The following is a 15892-nucleotide window of genomic DNA, read 5'->3' as shown; positions in this document are numbered from 1 at the left end:
CGTTCATTTATATTCTCTCAGTTTATTTTATAATTATATTTTATGCTGTTATATATCATATTGCATTTATATTGCTTTTATATTTCAGTGAACTTCCTCAGTATTATAATTAGTCTCACCCTTTGTTCGGTATTGTTTATTGTTTCTGTATTATATCTTGGCACAGCAGGAATTATTTGCTTTGCCAGTGTCAAGCATTTGGATTTCACTGATAAGGAACTTCCACTCACAATTTCTCGTCTCACAATTTTATCCGTTGACATTTTTGCAATCCACTCTGTCAAGGTAAACTCGTGTCTATTTTTGTGTTTATTTTTCATCGTCAAGCAGATAATCCGCGATAAGCCCCTCGACCTTTTCTCACAGTCCACGGCATTGTGTTTTCTTAAGTTTTATTTGCAATTCCGTTTTTGTCCGTGAGAAAAATGATTTTATATCATTATTATTAATGTCTAAGATTTAAACGTTTAACGTTTAAAAGCAATCGCCTTCGTCAGGTGCACGCTGCAACAAATTAGGATTAGCCTATATTGTATTGTTATAAGATATAGCCTACAAGGTTTTGAATTATTATTAAATATTTAAGTTTGATATAAATATGTAGGAAATGTTAAGAACATTTTAAATGTGGCATTTAAAGTAGCTAACATGTATCATAACACTAAAGATGTTTTTTTTCAATTGGGAGCACGGCGCTTCTTCACAAGGTTGATGGACGCGTTTATTGCTGCTTTTATTTAGCAGCTAAAAGAGAAATAAAACACATAAGATGTTAATATATATACTGTAACTTAATTGCTAACATTTAGCAAATATGTTTACTACCAACAAAATTGTTCACATTAGATGTGTTTTAGGCCGAGGTAAATCAGGCCTATAGAGTTCTAGTTTGTTGTTTGCCCTATCAAACCATTTTTCACTTTTACAGTGTTGAATATAAATAGACTAAAATTATGTAGCTTATATTTCATTGCTTTTTAATTTGATATATACTATTTTGTTTTGTTGTTCTTGTTATAATAATACATCAATATTTCTACTTAACCTACTATTAGCCTAATATTATGATAAACTACGACCTGTTTATTATAGGCTAATACAAACTGTTGAATTAGCCTACAATAAATTAGCAGCACTTCGCAAAACGCACTTAAACACTATTGAAAATTAATTGGACAGATTGTCCTGCATTTATCTCATTTAAAGAGGCCGCAAAATGTATCAGGAAATTGTGAAATATACCCATCACAGGATATCACGCATGATACACATCGATTTAAAATAAACAAACAAACACACTTCTCAGGCATGTTATGAGATCTGCATCTGGTTAAAACGTGCCACGTTAATTCCAGAAGGCTCTCTCTGCTGTATCATATTCCCCTCGCGCGCAACTCAACCTTGAAACACGCAGCTGATCACAACAAAGACACCTTTTCACTGGCGCGAGCCCCTAACACTGCCCGCGCGCAGCTGTAATGCATTTGCCACTTAAGCCCTTCATACAAAGTCAAATCCCCTCGAGCTGACCTTGCAACGATACTTACAGACTTGACGCTGTAAAGCTTATTCACAGGTTTTTTCTTTCTTTCTTACTGCCTTCTTTTTTCATATTTCTTCCTGTTTCTACTCATTTGTTTCTCTTGATTTACACTTGAGACCTATTTAAACCGTATCTGTGAATCATGCACAACCTTTAGTCACAGCGTTTATATAATCACAAAACACCAGATCATTTACGGGGCCAATTATACACCAAATAGATACAAGCACTGCACTGCACTGCACTGCAAGGCCCACAGTTTCTGCTTTCGATGACTGCAAGAAGCTTTACACATCGCTGTGCGCATCTGCATATTTAAATATTGCTGAATATGTATCAGGACAACAAATCTAAATTAGACAATTATCTTATTTCAATTGCACTGAAATGTTAAATAGAGTAATTCGTTATTTGGTTAGTGTCCGTAGGCCTATCTTGAGTTAAAACATATCGACGTATAGGCCTATTTGTTTTACATTTACTGTATGTTAAAAAAAAGCAACGCAGAAATCAACAAAGCACTAAGTCACATACCGAGTAGAATGCTTTTGTTTTGAGGTTCTGGCTGAATTAATCATTTGATTTATTAAGCCCATATTTTACATGGCTGGCTCAACATGTCTGGCCTACAGCAATTCTTTCATCTGCTGTTTATCTGCTTTTTAATCTATTATGTGTTTACAAATGAAAACTTCTATCAAAGACAATGGTTGTCTACATTCCGCAAGATTGCAAAAGTGCAGTTCACTAGTGTGCCAACATTATAAAAAGAGAACACGGCAAAAACGCTCAACTAAATAGCATAAATAAAACAAGACTGCAAGATATATCTCAGTAAAATATTTTTATCATATTAAAACTAGAAACATATTTATTCCCTATAAATATATATTTCTCTAAAGTATTAGTTAAGAAACAAATTACATAGGAACACATAGGACGTTTATCAAGTTATAAAAATTACGAACATTACTCGTTAAGAGATTTATAGGTAAACGGGGGACAAAGTCCTGTCAAATAAAGAGCTCGATAATTTTTTTAATTTACATAAAAAATTGTAGCCTATAACGCTGTATTGATCATTGAAATTTTGTCAGGTGTTTGTAATAGTTGTTATTAAACATTGTTTTTTGTTTTTGTTAGTAAATGCATTTTTAGGTTAGGAACAATTTAAAGACTCCTTGCACGCGTAAGTGAAAAAATAATCATTTCCAGATGTTTTTAAACCTTTGACCCCCACCCCCAACCCCTGTCCAAGGAATGCCTTATTAAGAGCCAAATATTTTTAGGAGGAAAATAAGAACATTGGCAAATATTTGCTAGCCAGCTATGTTTGAACAACGTTTTAAAAAGTATTCCTTGCGTTTTGTGGCCGCTAATCAATAACAAGCTCTGACAGTCATTTAAGTAAATAATGGATTCAACAGGCATTACAAATCGATAAATCACTCGAGAGTTTAACTCCAACAAGACGACAATTTATTAAACAAATAGTAACTTTAGATATTTTCAAAAGGTATAAGAAAAAACTGTAACTCGGTTGTACACTCGTTACCTTTCTATACTGAATTGATTATAAATACTTAAGACATTTCCTTGCAAAGTTGGTGCACCTGCTCTTGCATGAAATAAATTAACACATTTTCTTTTAATCTATCTTGATGGACGAGCAGGGAGAGAATGTTTATGTGCAGCGGAATTATCTTGCAACACAAACTCGCACATCAGCCCGAGTTCACTGACCTAAAAGCTTCCTTAAATTACAAACACATGGCACATAATACAAATATATATATTAAACAATTCTGAAATTCATGAAACGTTTGGTCAGAACTTGCTGCAGTCGTATACAAAGGCTCCGGAAGCCCGGTAGAGTGGCTGACTGGACGGGAAAGCCATTTGACAGCTATTGCTTCCGGTCACCGGAGAGCTGTTCAGAGCTATCCGTTGCGTCTCGAACATCTCGCGCACCGCGTGAAAGTTCTGCTGCTGGCCGGGATAGCTGGCGCTCAGGTGCCCCAGCTCTCCGGACTGACTGAGGTACCAGGGCGCGAGTCGGTTCTGCTGCAAGTGCTGGCTCTCCAGGCTCGAGCTCTGGTGGGGGTGTGAGATAGAGGAGGCGCTTGTCGTGTTTGTGTATTCCGGTAAAGTGTCATCCCCGTGGCCGCGCTCCCCAGTGTACAGGCTCGTCGCTTGCATGTTGCAGTGGTAAGTGGCGGGCTGGCCGCAGGGTGGACTGTAATGGGCGGGCTGCGGGGACGGCGAGTAGGTCAGAGACACAGAGCCTGGCAGCGCGGCGCGAGAGGCCGGCAGCTCTGCCGCGTGCTGCGGGGAGCCTCGAAGCCCGGTCATGATTGTATCCATGCTAAAGGCCTGTTGTGGCGTTTGCGACTGAGGACTCCCGCTACACGCACTCCCACCGCTCCTGTCTGGACTCTCCGTTTTAGGCACGGTGCTGAGGGGTGGAGTGCTGTCCTGCGGGGGCGTGCAGGCCCCGTTCTCGGTCTTTATATCCCGGAGCTTCACTGGCTGCTGCGCGTCTTGCTCGCACGCTTGTCCCTGGCTGTCTTTGCCCTGCCGGTCCCGCTCCTCTCGGTCCCTCAGCACGTTCTTCTTCTTGAAGCGGCGCCTCCGTCGCAAGAAGCTGCCGTTTTCAAACATGTTATATGAGTCCGGGTCTAGAGTCCAGTAGCTGCCCTTACCAGGCTTCTTATCATCTCTTGGCACCTTGACAAAGCACTCGTTGAGCGACAAATTATGCCGTATGCTGTTCTGCCAGCCTTGCTTATTGTCCCGGTAATATGGAAAGCGCTCCATGATAAACTGGTAGATCCCATTCAGCGTGATCTTTTTGTCGGCTGAGTTCTGGATGGCCATGGTGATGAGCGCGATGTAGCTATACGGAGGTTTGACCATGTCCTTGGGCTGCTGCGCAGGGGCATACGGCCCGTATGCGCGGGCCATGCCGCCGGGGTACTGCTCGTGCGCTGCGTGAGAGTACATGCTCATAGGCGCAGGCATACCGGAGTATCCACCTCCGGCAGCGGCTCGATAAAAGCCTTGATCCCCGGTGATATAAGGCACTACGCCTAGAGGGCTTTGGCTAGACACGGGGTAGCGCGCCTGCATCGTACCCCTCTCTCCAACGCTCTCCTGCTGCGGACGAACAGAGATAAAGAAGGTTAAAATCTAGGCAGACGTCTTAATTCACTTCGAGAAGAAAATTCATTCCGAAGTTCGTCACTTCCACCTTTTCCTTCAGTGTCTTGTCTCAAAACTTCTCATTCAAAGTTTCTTCCCAAGCGGATTTTCAGGTCTTCGCTGTGCAGGCGAACGAGAGGCAATGGTCTTACGTGGAGAAGGCAGTGAATAGGGAAAACCTGTGAACTTCCCGCGTCCGTCACTTCACAGGGACTTTTTCACCGAATTACCAATTCTGCCTTTTGGCTGAGCTCAGCGCTCCTCCCTAAACTCATCTCACGACCAATAAGCGCTCGTGAGCTGTTTGTGGAAAGACTGTACCCGAAGACCTTTTCCCTCTGGGTATAGGCATAGTCTACCCTTGAGTTAAAGATAAGGAAGACGCAAACAACACGGAAAGAGTAGAAATGTTGACAGAAAACGAGAAAATTCTCACATCCTCGGGCTGCTTAAGACGTGAAATAAATTGAATCGCTGACATCTGCTGCAGGGTGTAAAATGGCATGTTTTGTATAAAAGTACATGGTCAATATTAAAAACAGGAGGTAAAACAGATTTATAATATTTGTAAAGATGTCTCGTGTTTTTACAGAGTTGCAGCCGGCCCGTCGAACAAGAATGGCTCCCTGTTTTCGTTCACGTGTCAGGATTCATTTGGGGTGAAGTAAAGCGGTGTTTGTTTTTCAGAAACAAGAAAATTAAAATGCTAGATGAACGAAAAGCCACCCAAATTGTGCTTTGCACCTATTCTTTGTTGGTGCGTGTCAGTGCGTTTACACTTCAGTGCTGCTTTAATTTTCTTTAAGTGTTAAGACATGTCGTCTCAGAGTTAATAATAGCTTTAGGTTACCGTTGAGAAGTCGCACCGCTTGTGCATTTTTCTTCATCATGACAATGAAAATGAAGGAAAGCTACTATTGATAGAAAATTGGCAGTTTGTTAGATAACTAGTGACACCGCGCAATATATTTGCTGACCAACTGTTTAACATGCTTTTGGGTTGTAAAGTATTTAATATTAAATTTGTTTGTCATTTGCACATAAATATAAAATGGATGAGAAAAGGACAAAAACTAAGTAAAATAAGTTAAATTGTTATTCTCTCGTTGGCAAAAAAGAGAAGGTATCCTAAATCAAATAAATTATAAAAAAAAATAATTGACTGCGTCAATCATTACATGAAAAACTAAAACATCATTATCAATTCATTATTACCAATGACAACAATAACATCAATATATAGAAATGAAACACCATGATAAATAATTAATATGGCATGTTTCATCAACAACATTTGTAATATGGCTATACAAAGAAGCAGCGGTTTTTATCCATTTGCATTTTATTTATTTATTTTTTTCTGTTGGGTGTTTGTTTGACTTTTTATGATATACTGCGTTTATTGTAGTTAATTTACAAATATATTAACATATATCGCGATATTATGTTAGCCAATTAGATGAGAAGAAGATATGTCACAAAGCATCATTCACAGCTTATTATATCTTTAAAAATGACTAATCAAATAACTGCATTGACCAAGTACTTACTGCTAAAGGAATAAACGTAAATGTAATTCACGTTGGAAAACTGTTATTTGCCCAATTTATTTGTTTTGAACTAAAATCCTTCGTCTTAATTCTTAATGTTCTTAATGTTATTGTGGTTCAAATTAAAAATTGGTTACAATGTCCTGGCTCATATTTTCACTTATTCACGTATTCTTTCTTTTCTTGCTATATTCATGGCCATTTAAACCCCGAGGAATTAGGTCGATTCAGCGCGGTGCGGTGAGGAGCATTAAAGTGGAGCACAAAATGAGGAGCGAGTCTGTAGGGTGGCCAAATTCACCTGCTAAATCTGTGTTTGATCGTCCCCTTGTGGCCATTTTATTAAAGCACCCATTTTGGGTAATTCGTCTCCTAATAACAGCCATTTAGTATAATAGGCTACTAAATGGCTTGACTTTTTTTAAATCAAAGTCAAGATTTTAGGTTACAATGAATATTAATAAGGTAAAGAAGGTTTAGGCCTATCTTAGCATCTGTAACTGTTTTTCACCATTTTAATCAGTTTTTATTTTTTACCTTTACACCTGGTTCATGTAACCTTTTCTATACCAATATTTAATGTTGCTTTTTATATCAACTAAGCATATATAGCCTACATAACTTGCAAATAAACATGTGAATTACATATTGTAATTTAAATATATATATATGCCTGCAGCTATTATTTTACTTAAATATAGCCTATACAAATGATGTGTATATATTGTGAATAATAATTGCATGATCCATTAATGAGTTCCGCAGTTTGCATAATGATGAATAAGAAATTCTCTCAATAAGAAATGAATCTCTGTTGTTCCTTTTGCGTTTGAAGAATAGTAGCATGGGACGCTGCACTGGTGCACAGATGTCAGACTGCACGCGAACAGGCAAGACCACACACTAACTTCTTCAAACAATGCGGTTAACTACAGCGAATGGGTTAGGGATGCAATCAGCTAATGCACTAAAAGGAATGTTCCATCGCCAGCTGCATAGAAGTAGCATTATTCATGAGCATGAGGTGCATGAAGCCCCTCATGAGCTGATGTCACAGCTGTCGTCCGCATTCTTTACAAGTCTGCTTAACTTTGCCCAAAGTTTAAACTAGAGTTTAAAGTCAGAGAGAACTTCCATGAAAGATGCTGTAACATAAAGGAAATGATCACTGACTATCATTGAAATATAACTGCCCTGAGATTATGACAGTCGAATTATGTGTTTAGCCAATCAGAAAGCCTCTGATGCGTTTGCTGTCTGTCAATCATTTTGCGCGATCACAGCCGGAAGCTGCGACAGGACCATGTAAAGAATGAGTGTGAACAGTGAACTGTAAAGCTTTTCATCGCTGCAAGGAGCTGCTGAGAAAGTGCTTAAAGAGCTTGCTTTGCTTTTGCTTGACAGGAAAAGATACCGTGGTTTGGAAAAGGAGGTGTGTTTCATTTGTTGGCAAAGTCTGACGGAAGTTCTGGAACGGCGAACATCCCACCTTTAATAGATTATGGCACTGTAATACTGAGGTAAATACTGTGTATTGTTTATTTTTGCTTCTTCATTTGCTTGGGAATGTGATACACACTAGAGTTCATTGCTGAGCCATGACGACTTTGTTTGCCAGAGTTTTGAGATTGTAATCAGCAGAGTGAGAGATTATCAGTAATAATAAAATCATGTATTTTGTTTCATTCACACTATCCCAAAACTATCTACAGCCTTGATATTGTGACCCACTCATTAAGAGTTCGTTGCTGAGTCATGACAGATGTGTTTGCCAGCCTTTAAAAATAGTAATCAGACTTGAAATATTAATATAAATAACAATTTATTTGGTTTTATTTACAAGTAAAAAGAAAAAAAACACGATTTCAACTTTGGCCGCTAGGGAGAACCCTTGCACCACTTTTATTAGTGAAGGCAAGCTAAGTATAAAAAGCACACATACTGAATAAAGTGGAAAGGCTTTTCCTTGCTCTCACTATTACTTTAGCACTATTATGACATTTTAAAATGGAAAATGTATAGATAACGTTAATACAACGCCGATTTCTAAGTCCAAGCTCATATTTGGCTTGCATTAACTGTTTTAATAACTGACTGTGGTATGGTAGTAAATATATTGCTGGTTTGCCATCGTTTTAGCTTTTTTTCTGCTCACCACCACAATACAAGATTATGTCTTGTATGAGGTCAATAAACAAAATATGCAAGCCTAGAGCTAAAACACATGCCCTGACTCACAATGCTGCAAGTCATCTCTTTAATGAAAGTCATTCTGCTCTTGAATTGAATTGTTTTAGTTGCTCCAGTGAGAGAGATCCCAGATTATGTTTTCTTTTCATCAACATTTTATCTTGTGCATTAGATAAAATGTTCTACATGCATCTCAGAATGTCTAATAAAATATTACATTTTTATTTAATTGTTTATCATTTTGGAAATGCAAATCTGCAGCTAGAAATGCACTGGTATGCCAAGAAAAACACTGAAAATTGATTCCTTAGATTTAAGTTTTGCTTGTACTGTAACAGTGCAAGACTTGAAGGCATCATTTACAAGGACATACTTTAAATGTGTCTTTGTTTAACAGTCAATCAGCAGTGAACTCTATACAGAAACACATCTGGTGCACAGTTTTCATGACATGTAGGAAAAAGAGCATGAAACTCTGCAAGGCTAAATGAATTCAGCAACCATTTGGTTCGGGGTTTTTTTTCTTTCCATTTGACATTATGGTTGTTCAAAGTGCCACCTGGATGTGCTGTCTCTGTCAGTATCCTATAGCCTTTTTTTTTTTTTTTAAATTCAGATAAGGTCAAAAAGAATGTTGCATCAGTGTATTTCTTTTTCAGTGAGTGACCACTGATGTTTGACACCTGGAGTCTAGATCCCATCCCATTTTTTGTTAAATATACTAATTATTAATATACAATAATGATTCTATTTTGTAAAAGCAATGTCTTGTTTGCTGAAATAAGATCTTCATATTCTTCTTATTTTTCTGCATTGTTGCAGCTGTCATCCCCAGATAATACTTATCCCAACATTTAATATTGTGATTGGCAACATTGTCATACGAGAACCTCTTTCTTTTATTGCCCTATAGTTTACGAACTGTGTTTATATGGTCGTTTCCAGGTAATTTTACTTGTCTATATAAGTACCTTCAATATGCTTTAATAATAAGGCTTTGTGTTTTTTGGAAGATAACTGCGTTTTGAAGACGGGTGCGATTGATGTAGATGAATGTAGCTGTGAGTATAATCCGTGTTTATTAGTAGCTATAAATGTCTCATTGTAATCCTTTCCAAATATTCGCTCAGGTATGCCGCTTTGTTTATAAAATCAGAAGGAAAATTGGCAATCGTCGAGTCTATTTCACAGGCGTCGCGTGAAGGTACATTAAGTCATCAATAGATGGCGGTAGATGACCTTCTAAAAGCTTCTACTGGCTGCGCCACTAACAATCACACGAATAATTTTGTGAAATGAGCTGAACTTTTTGTTTCTTATAGTGACAGATGTGACCTTTTACTTTTCAAAATGAAGATTTTTTTCTTTACTCATTCGAATGGGTCAAATTCCCTAGGGCACTGCTGCAAGTATAACTTAGAAATAGGCTATAGCCTAAAATATGTTCAATGCGTTGCGACGGGACGAAACTGATTTAAAAGTGATTGATTTAAGAGTTATTACAATGTTACCAAAACATTCTAAAGTAATCAAATAACAAAACCTGTAGCCTAATTTATCATGTTGACCAAACTGGCGATTAATTAAAAAAATGTTGGGTAGATTAGGCTAAATGTAAATTATGTTGAATAATAATTTGCCTAATTTCAAATTTTTTCTTTATTTTAAATTGTAGAGTATAGAAGAAAATAATTTAATTCCTCGTTGTTCACAACGTTGCTGTAGCCTATTTAATTTGATCTTTTTCCTTCTTTAGGTTAACCTAAAGAAATGTTAATAATCTTAGGCTAAACGAGGAAGACCGGGGCTAGTTGTAACACCATTTTACTCCAGTAAATAGGCTATTTCACAGGGCAATATATTTATTAGTATTATTTTTCATGTCAAATTTCTGTAAAGGCATAACGTTACGGCAACAAAATTGTCATTGAACATTTCTAAAAGATAAATGGGACCGAGAGCATGTTGTCACTATGAAACCTGCCATTAAAAGGACTGGGCTATTATATGGTTTTTATGAAATTATGAAACACGAAACAATAAATGAAACTGCAAAATATATGCCTGAAATTTTAAATTAAAATAATAATAATCATACTAACCGAAGTAGTAATGTGATTACAACTTACTAAAAACAACTTGCCGCAACCTGAATGTGTACCTATTTAATTTGATCTTTTTCCTTCTTTAGGTTAACCTAAAGAAATGTTAATAATCTTAGGCTAAACGAGGAAGACCGGGGCTAGTTGTAACACCATTTTACTCCAGTAAATAGGCTATTTCACAGGGCAATATATTTATTAGTATTATTTTTCATGTCAAATTTCTGTAAAGGCATAACGTTACGGCAACAAAATTGTCATTGAACATTTCTAAAAGATAAATGGGACCGAGAGCATGTTGTCACTATGAAACCTGCCATTAAAAGGACTGGGCTATTATATGGTTTTTATGAAATTATGAAACACGAAACAATAAATGAAACTGCAAAATATATGCCTGAAATTTTAAATTAAAATAATAATAATAATAATCATACTAACCGAAGTAGTAATGTGATTACAACTTACTAAAAACAACTTGCCGCAACCTGAATGTGTAAAAAATATATTTAAACCTGGGTTAAAAATATACCTTTATTAAAAAACTGACTTATTGTATAGGCGTATTGTTCGCTTGTTTGCACAACCGCTATTACAAAAATATGATGCAATAATTTAAGTTTGGAAGGCAGAATTTACAACAATTATTCTGATGTTCGAGGGTTTTAAACTATAGGTGATTGTAATCAACATAAAAAAAACACTGATGGGGAAAAACATATTTGGATTTAATAATAATCATACTAGCCGAAGTAGTAATGTGATTACAACTTACTAAAAACAACTTGCCGCAACCTGAATGTGTAAAAAATATACCTTTATTAAAAAACTGACTTATTGTATAGGCGTATTGTTCGCTTGTTTGCACAACCGCTATTACAAAAATATGATGCAATAATTTAAGTTTGGAAGGCAGAATTTACAACAATTATTCTGATGTTCGAGGGTTTTAAACTATAGGTGATTGTAATCAACATAAAAAAAACACTGATGGGGAAAAACATATTTGGATTTTTCTTGTCTATATAAGTACCTTCAATATGCTTTAATAATAAGGCTTTGTGTTTTTTGGAAGATAACTGCGTTTTGAAGACGGGTGCGATTGATGTAGATGAATGTAGCTGTGAGTATAATCCGTGTTTATTAGTAGCTATAAATGTCTCATTGTAATCCTTTCCAAATATTCGCTCAGGTATGCCGCTTTGTTTATAAAATCAGAAGGAAAATTGGCAATCGTCGAGTCTATTTCACAGGCGTCGCGTGAAGGTACATTAAGTCATCAATAGATGGCGGTAGATGACCTTCTAAAAGCTTCTACTGGCTGCGCCACTAACAATCACACGAATAATTTTGTGAAATGAGCTGAACTTTTTGTTTCTTATAGTGACAGATGTGACCTTTTACTTTTCAAAATGAAGATTTTTTTCTTTACTCATTCGAATGGGTCAAATTCCCTAGGGCACTGCTGCAAGTATAACTTAGAAATAGGCTATAGCCTAAAATATGTTCACTGCGTTGCGACGGGACGAAACTGATTTAAAAGTGATTGATTTAAGAGTTATTACAATGTTACCAAAACATTCTAAAGTAATCAAATAACAAAACCTGTAGCCTAATTTATCATGTTGACCAAACTGGCGATTAATTAAAAAAATGTTGGGTAGATTAGGCTAAATGTAAATTATGTTGAATAATAATTTGCCTAATTTCAAATTTTTTCTTTATTTTAAATTGTAGAGTATAGAAGAAAATAATTTAATTCCTCGTTGTTCACAACGTTGCTGTAGCCTATTTAATTTGATCTTTTTCCTTCTTTAGGTTAACCTAAAGAAATGTTAATAATCTTAGGCTAAACGAGGAAGACCGGGGCTAGTTGTAACACCATTTTACTCCAGTAAATAGGCTATTTCACAGGGCAATATATTTATTAGTATTATTTTTCATGTCAAATTTCTGTAAAGGCATAACGTTACGGCAACAAAATTGTCATTGAACATTTCTAAAAGATAAATGGGACCGAGAGCATGTTGTCACTATGAAACCTGCCATTAAAAGGACTGGGCTATTATATGGTTTTTATGAAATTATGAAACACGAAACAATAAATGAAACTGCAAAATATATGCCTGAAATTTTAAATTAAAATAATAATAATAATAATCATACTAACCGAAGTAGTAATGTGATTACAACTTACTAAAAACAACTTGCCGCAACCTGAATGTGTAAAAAATATATTTAAACCTGGGTTAAAAATATACCTTTATTAAAAAACTGACTTATTGTATAGGCGTATTGTTCGCTTGTTTGCACAACCGCTATTACAAAAATATGATGCAATAATTTAAGTTTGGAAGGCAGAATTTACAACAATTATTCTGATGTTCGAGGGTTTTAAACTATAGGTGATTGTAATCAACATAAAAAAAACACTGATGGGGAAAAACATATTTGGATTTTTCACTCGATAGATAGATAGATAGATAGATAGATAGATAGATAGATAGATAGATAGATAGAGAGTCTTGGCCTATCGGTCAGGCAAAAACACACTTTCCTTTTAAATGTTTTATTGCTAACATCACACTGCACTATACAGATTAAGTGAAATATACTTATATGTGCTTAATTCAAACTCTACTGAAATGTAACCACAAGGCATAAAGTGGCAAGTCCATGACTTCATGAGTTTAATTGTTTCATATGCGCTTGGTGCGGTGAGGTCAAGTCATGTCGCAGGGGCTTTTTCGCTGCATGGTTTTCAAAGATAAATTTCCAAGCATCTTGTGAGTGTACAATTATTAATCCTTCATTAATTGTCTTTACCTCACAGCTATCCAAGTGCTTATATTTGTGCAACTTGCTCCGCAACAAGCGGACTAGCCTACATCACGCAAGGTTTGACGTCTTGATGCATACTCTGATGGTGGTGATGGTGATGATGATGGTGATGATAATATCCACCAGCAGACGGATGGAAAGATGTAATTCCGTTCAAATTCAACATGAAGTCCTTCCGTTCTCCGACTGGGGAAGAATGTGTCGGATAGCGCGATATACCCACTGAGGACAGATATATACACAGTGAGATAAATATACACATGAACATTGCATAAAATTATGTTGTTGTTTTTTTAAATGTATTTATTTATCAGCTCATACATGGGCTATATAGCCCCAAATATAAGCTTTTGAGAGTAGCCTAAAATATCCCTGTCTTCATTTAAATGTGTAGGCCTAAATATTGTGTAACAAAAATGTATTTTACCATTTTATTTATAAGTATCCAAATTGTTTTTCAACAATATTCAATCAAATGTATGTTTTTGGATTGTCCTATTTTTAAATTTCCTTATTGCATGAGCTTCACACATTTTTGTATTTATTAAAATATATTTTACGTTTAGATAAAAGTGGAATGACTCTTAACCTCTGTCTGATAATAGTCATTCTTATTAGGCTATTGTTATTTTTATTGTTAGTATAATAGCATATTATAGCCTAATGCATTTTTTTCTGTTTTGTACCCAAACTGTTCGAACAAAACAAAAAACGTGGTCGAACGTAGGCCTATAAGTATCCAAATTGTTTTTCAACAATATTCAATCAAATTTATGTTTTTGGATTGTCCTATTTTTAAATTTCCTTATTGCATGAGCTTCACACATTTTTGTATTTATTAAAATATATTTTACGTTTAGATAAAAGTGGAATGACTCTTAACCTCTGTCTGATAATAGTCATTCTTATTAGGCTATTGTTATTTTTATTGTTAGTATAATAGCATATTATAGCCTAATGCATTTTTTCGGTTTTGTACCCAAACTGTTCGAACAAAACAAAAAACGTGGTCGAACGTAGGCCTAAAAAAATCTTTCAATTGCAAAAGATGCAACGCTTTTGAGCCATGCTCACAAAGTAGCTATAGGATGAATTTAACAGCTATCAATTCAGAACATTTGGTATAGTTTATAGTCATCTTAAGCCTAATATGTTGAAATTTTGACATTCTGAGAGCTTTCATTTTTATGCTTTGGAATTTCGAATTAGTTTTTTAGATTAGATTAGAGTTTTGTTATAAAATAATGTAGCATATAGATAGGCCTATATTTGACAACGTAATAGCTAAAACACGTGTATTTCAGAGTAAATAGAATGTCATCTAAATGTTTCAGAGATTATATGTAGGCTACGTTATTTGCTTTTACCTGACATGTCTGTGTTGTCTCTCGCACTTTGCTGTATGTAACCCTGTTCCAGGGAGTAGGTGAATATGCCGGGATGCTGTCCCGTGGACGGCGAATTGGTTGAGACTGTAGTAGGCTGTTTTAGGTATGGAGAATTTGAAGAAGAAGCCCATAGTGCTGTTCCCTCTGAATACGGCGAGTGACCCTCAAGCGCGCCCGCTATTGCAGGAGAAGACGGGACTGGGCTGGTGTTGCTCTCCACGCCATAGTCTCCGTTCCCAGGCACTGGACAGCTAGCCATATAACCATGTCTTGAGCTGGGGGACATGTGACCATGGTGCCCGCTGTTTATTGACTCATAACCATTACCAGACAGGTCCAGGTTATAGCCAGTGCCATGGCACGCAAGTGCGCCGGTGGGAGGTTGGTAATCGAAGCTCTGAGGTAAAATGGCGGAACCGAACCCTAGGCCGTTCATCATTCTGTACATGGGTTTCATGGCCTGACATTTTCTCCTAAATCCTCGTGGTCTTCGCCGAAATGACCCTTCCTCGAACATAAACTCACTGGTGGGGTCTATGGTCCAGTAATGTCCTTTCCCCGGCCGCCCAAGACCTTTTGGTAGTTTAATGAAGCACTCATTCAGGGACAAGTTGTGCCGAACAGAGTTTTTCCAGCCCTGATAAGCGCCTCGGAAAAAAGGGAAGCGTGTTTGTAAGAATTGGTAAATCTCACTCAGCGTGAGTCGCTTTGTCGGTGTGCTCTGAATTGCCATCACAATGAGTGCAATGTAAGAGTAGGGCGGTTTCTCCGGGCGTCGCAGTCCTGAGTTAGTCTTTTTAGTCTTGGACACTGCGCCATGGTCCTCCAAGCTAGCTGTCGCGTTCATCAGTCCTGGGTGCACCGCGCTGGACTCTGGACTGGTCCTCATCGGGGGAGTCGAGCGCAGTGGTCCGTGGGAGCTCTCAGTCGTCATCTGTCCCGCGCTGACGTACGAACACAGCTGGCTGACAAACGTTGACGTTGACAGAAGAAAAGGCTTAAGCAAAGCCACAAAGACAGAAATAGCCTATTCGATAACCAATAACGAGGTTCGAGAGAACACGGGTTCCAAGAATA

At 37.0% G+C, this 15892-nt stretch overlaps 2 protein-coding genes across 3 annotated transcripts; both read right to left on the bottom strand.

Moving 5' to 3' along the window:
* Positions 1-3010: 3010 nt before the first annotated feature.
* On the bottom strand, positions 3011-4952 carry LOC107555772 (forkhead box C1-B-like). Of its 2 annotated transcripts, none has more exons than XM_016238672.1 (2): positions 4794-4952; positions 3011-4699 (listed from the first exon to the last, which is right to left on the bottom strand). In XM_016238672.1, the coding sequence occupies exon 2, from the start codon at positions 4670-4672 to the stop codon at positions 3371-3373; it is 1302 nt and encodes a 433-aa protein (XP_016094158.1). In that variant the 5' UTR covers positions 4673-4699; positions 4794-4952; the 3' UTR covers positions 3011-3370. The 2 variants fall into 2 exon arrangements, with proteins under 2 accessions (XP_016094158.1, XP_016094159.1); XM_016238673.1 differs by having other exon boundaries at positions 3011-4696.
* An 8224-nt stretch (positions 4953-13176) lies between these two features.
* On the bottom strand, positions 13177-15892 carry LOC107555773 (forkhead box protein F2-like). The gene is made up of 2 exons (XM_016238675.1): positions 14795-15892; positions 13177-13649 (listed from the first exon to the last, which is right to left on the bottom strand). The coding sequence occupies exons 1-2, from the start codon at positions 15747-15749 to the stop codon at positions 13471-13473; spliced, it is 1134 nt and encodes a 377-aa protein (XP_016094161.1). The 5' UTR covers positions 15750-15892; the 3' UTR covers positions 13177-13470.

This window comes from Sinocyclocheilus grahami, unplaced genomic scaffold (genome assembly GCF_001515645.1).
Source record: "Sinocyclocheilus grahami isolate Dianchi unplaced genomic scaffold, SAMN03320097.WGS_v1.1 scaffold544.1, whole genome shotgun sequence".
Lineage (NCBI taxonomy): Eukaryota > Metazoa > Chordata > Actinopteri > Cypriniformes > Cyprinidae > Sinocyclocheilus > Sinocyclocheilus grahami.
Note: the sequence above shows the minus strand (reverse complement) of the source record. Positions and strands in the feature narration are given on the sequence as shown.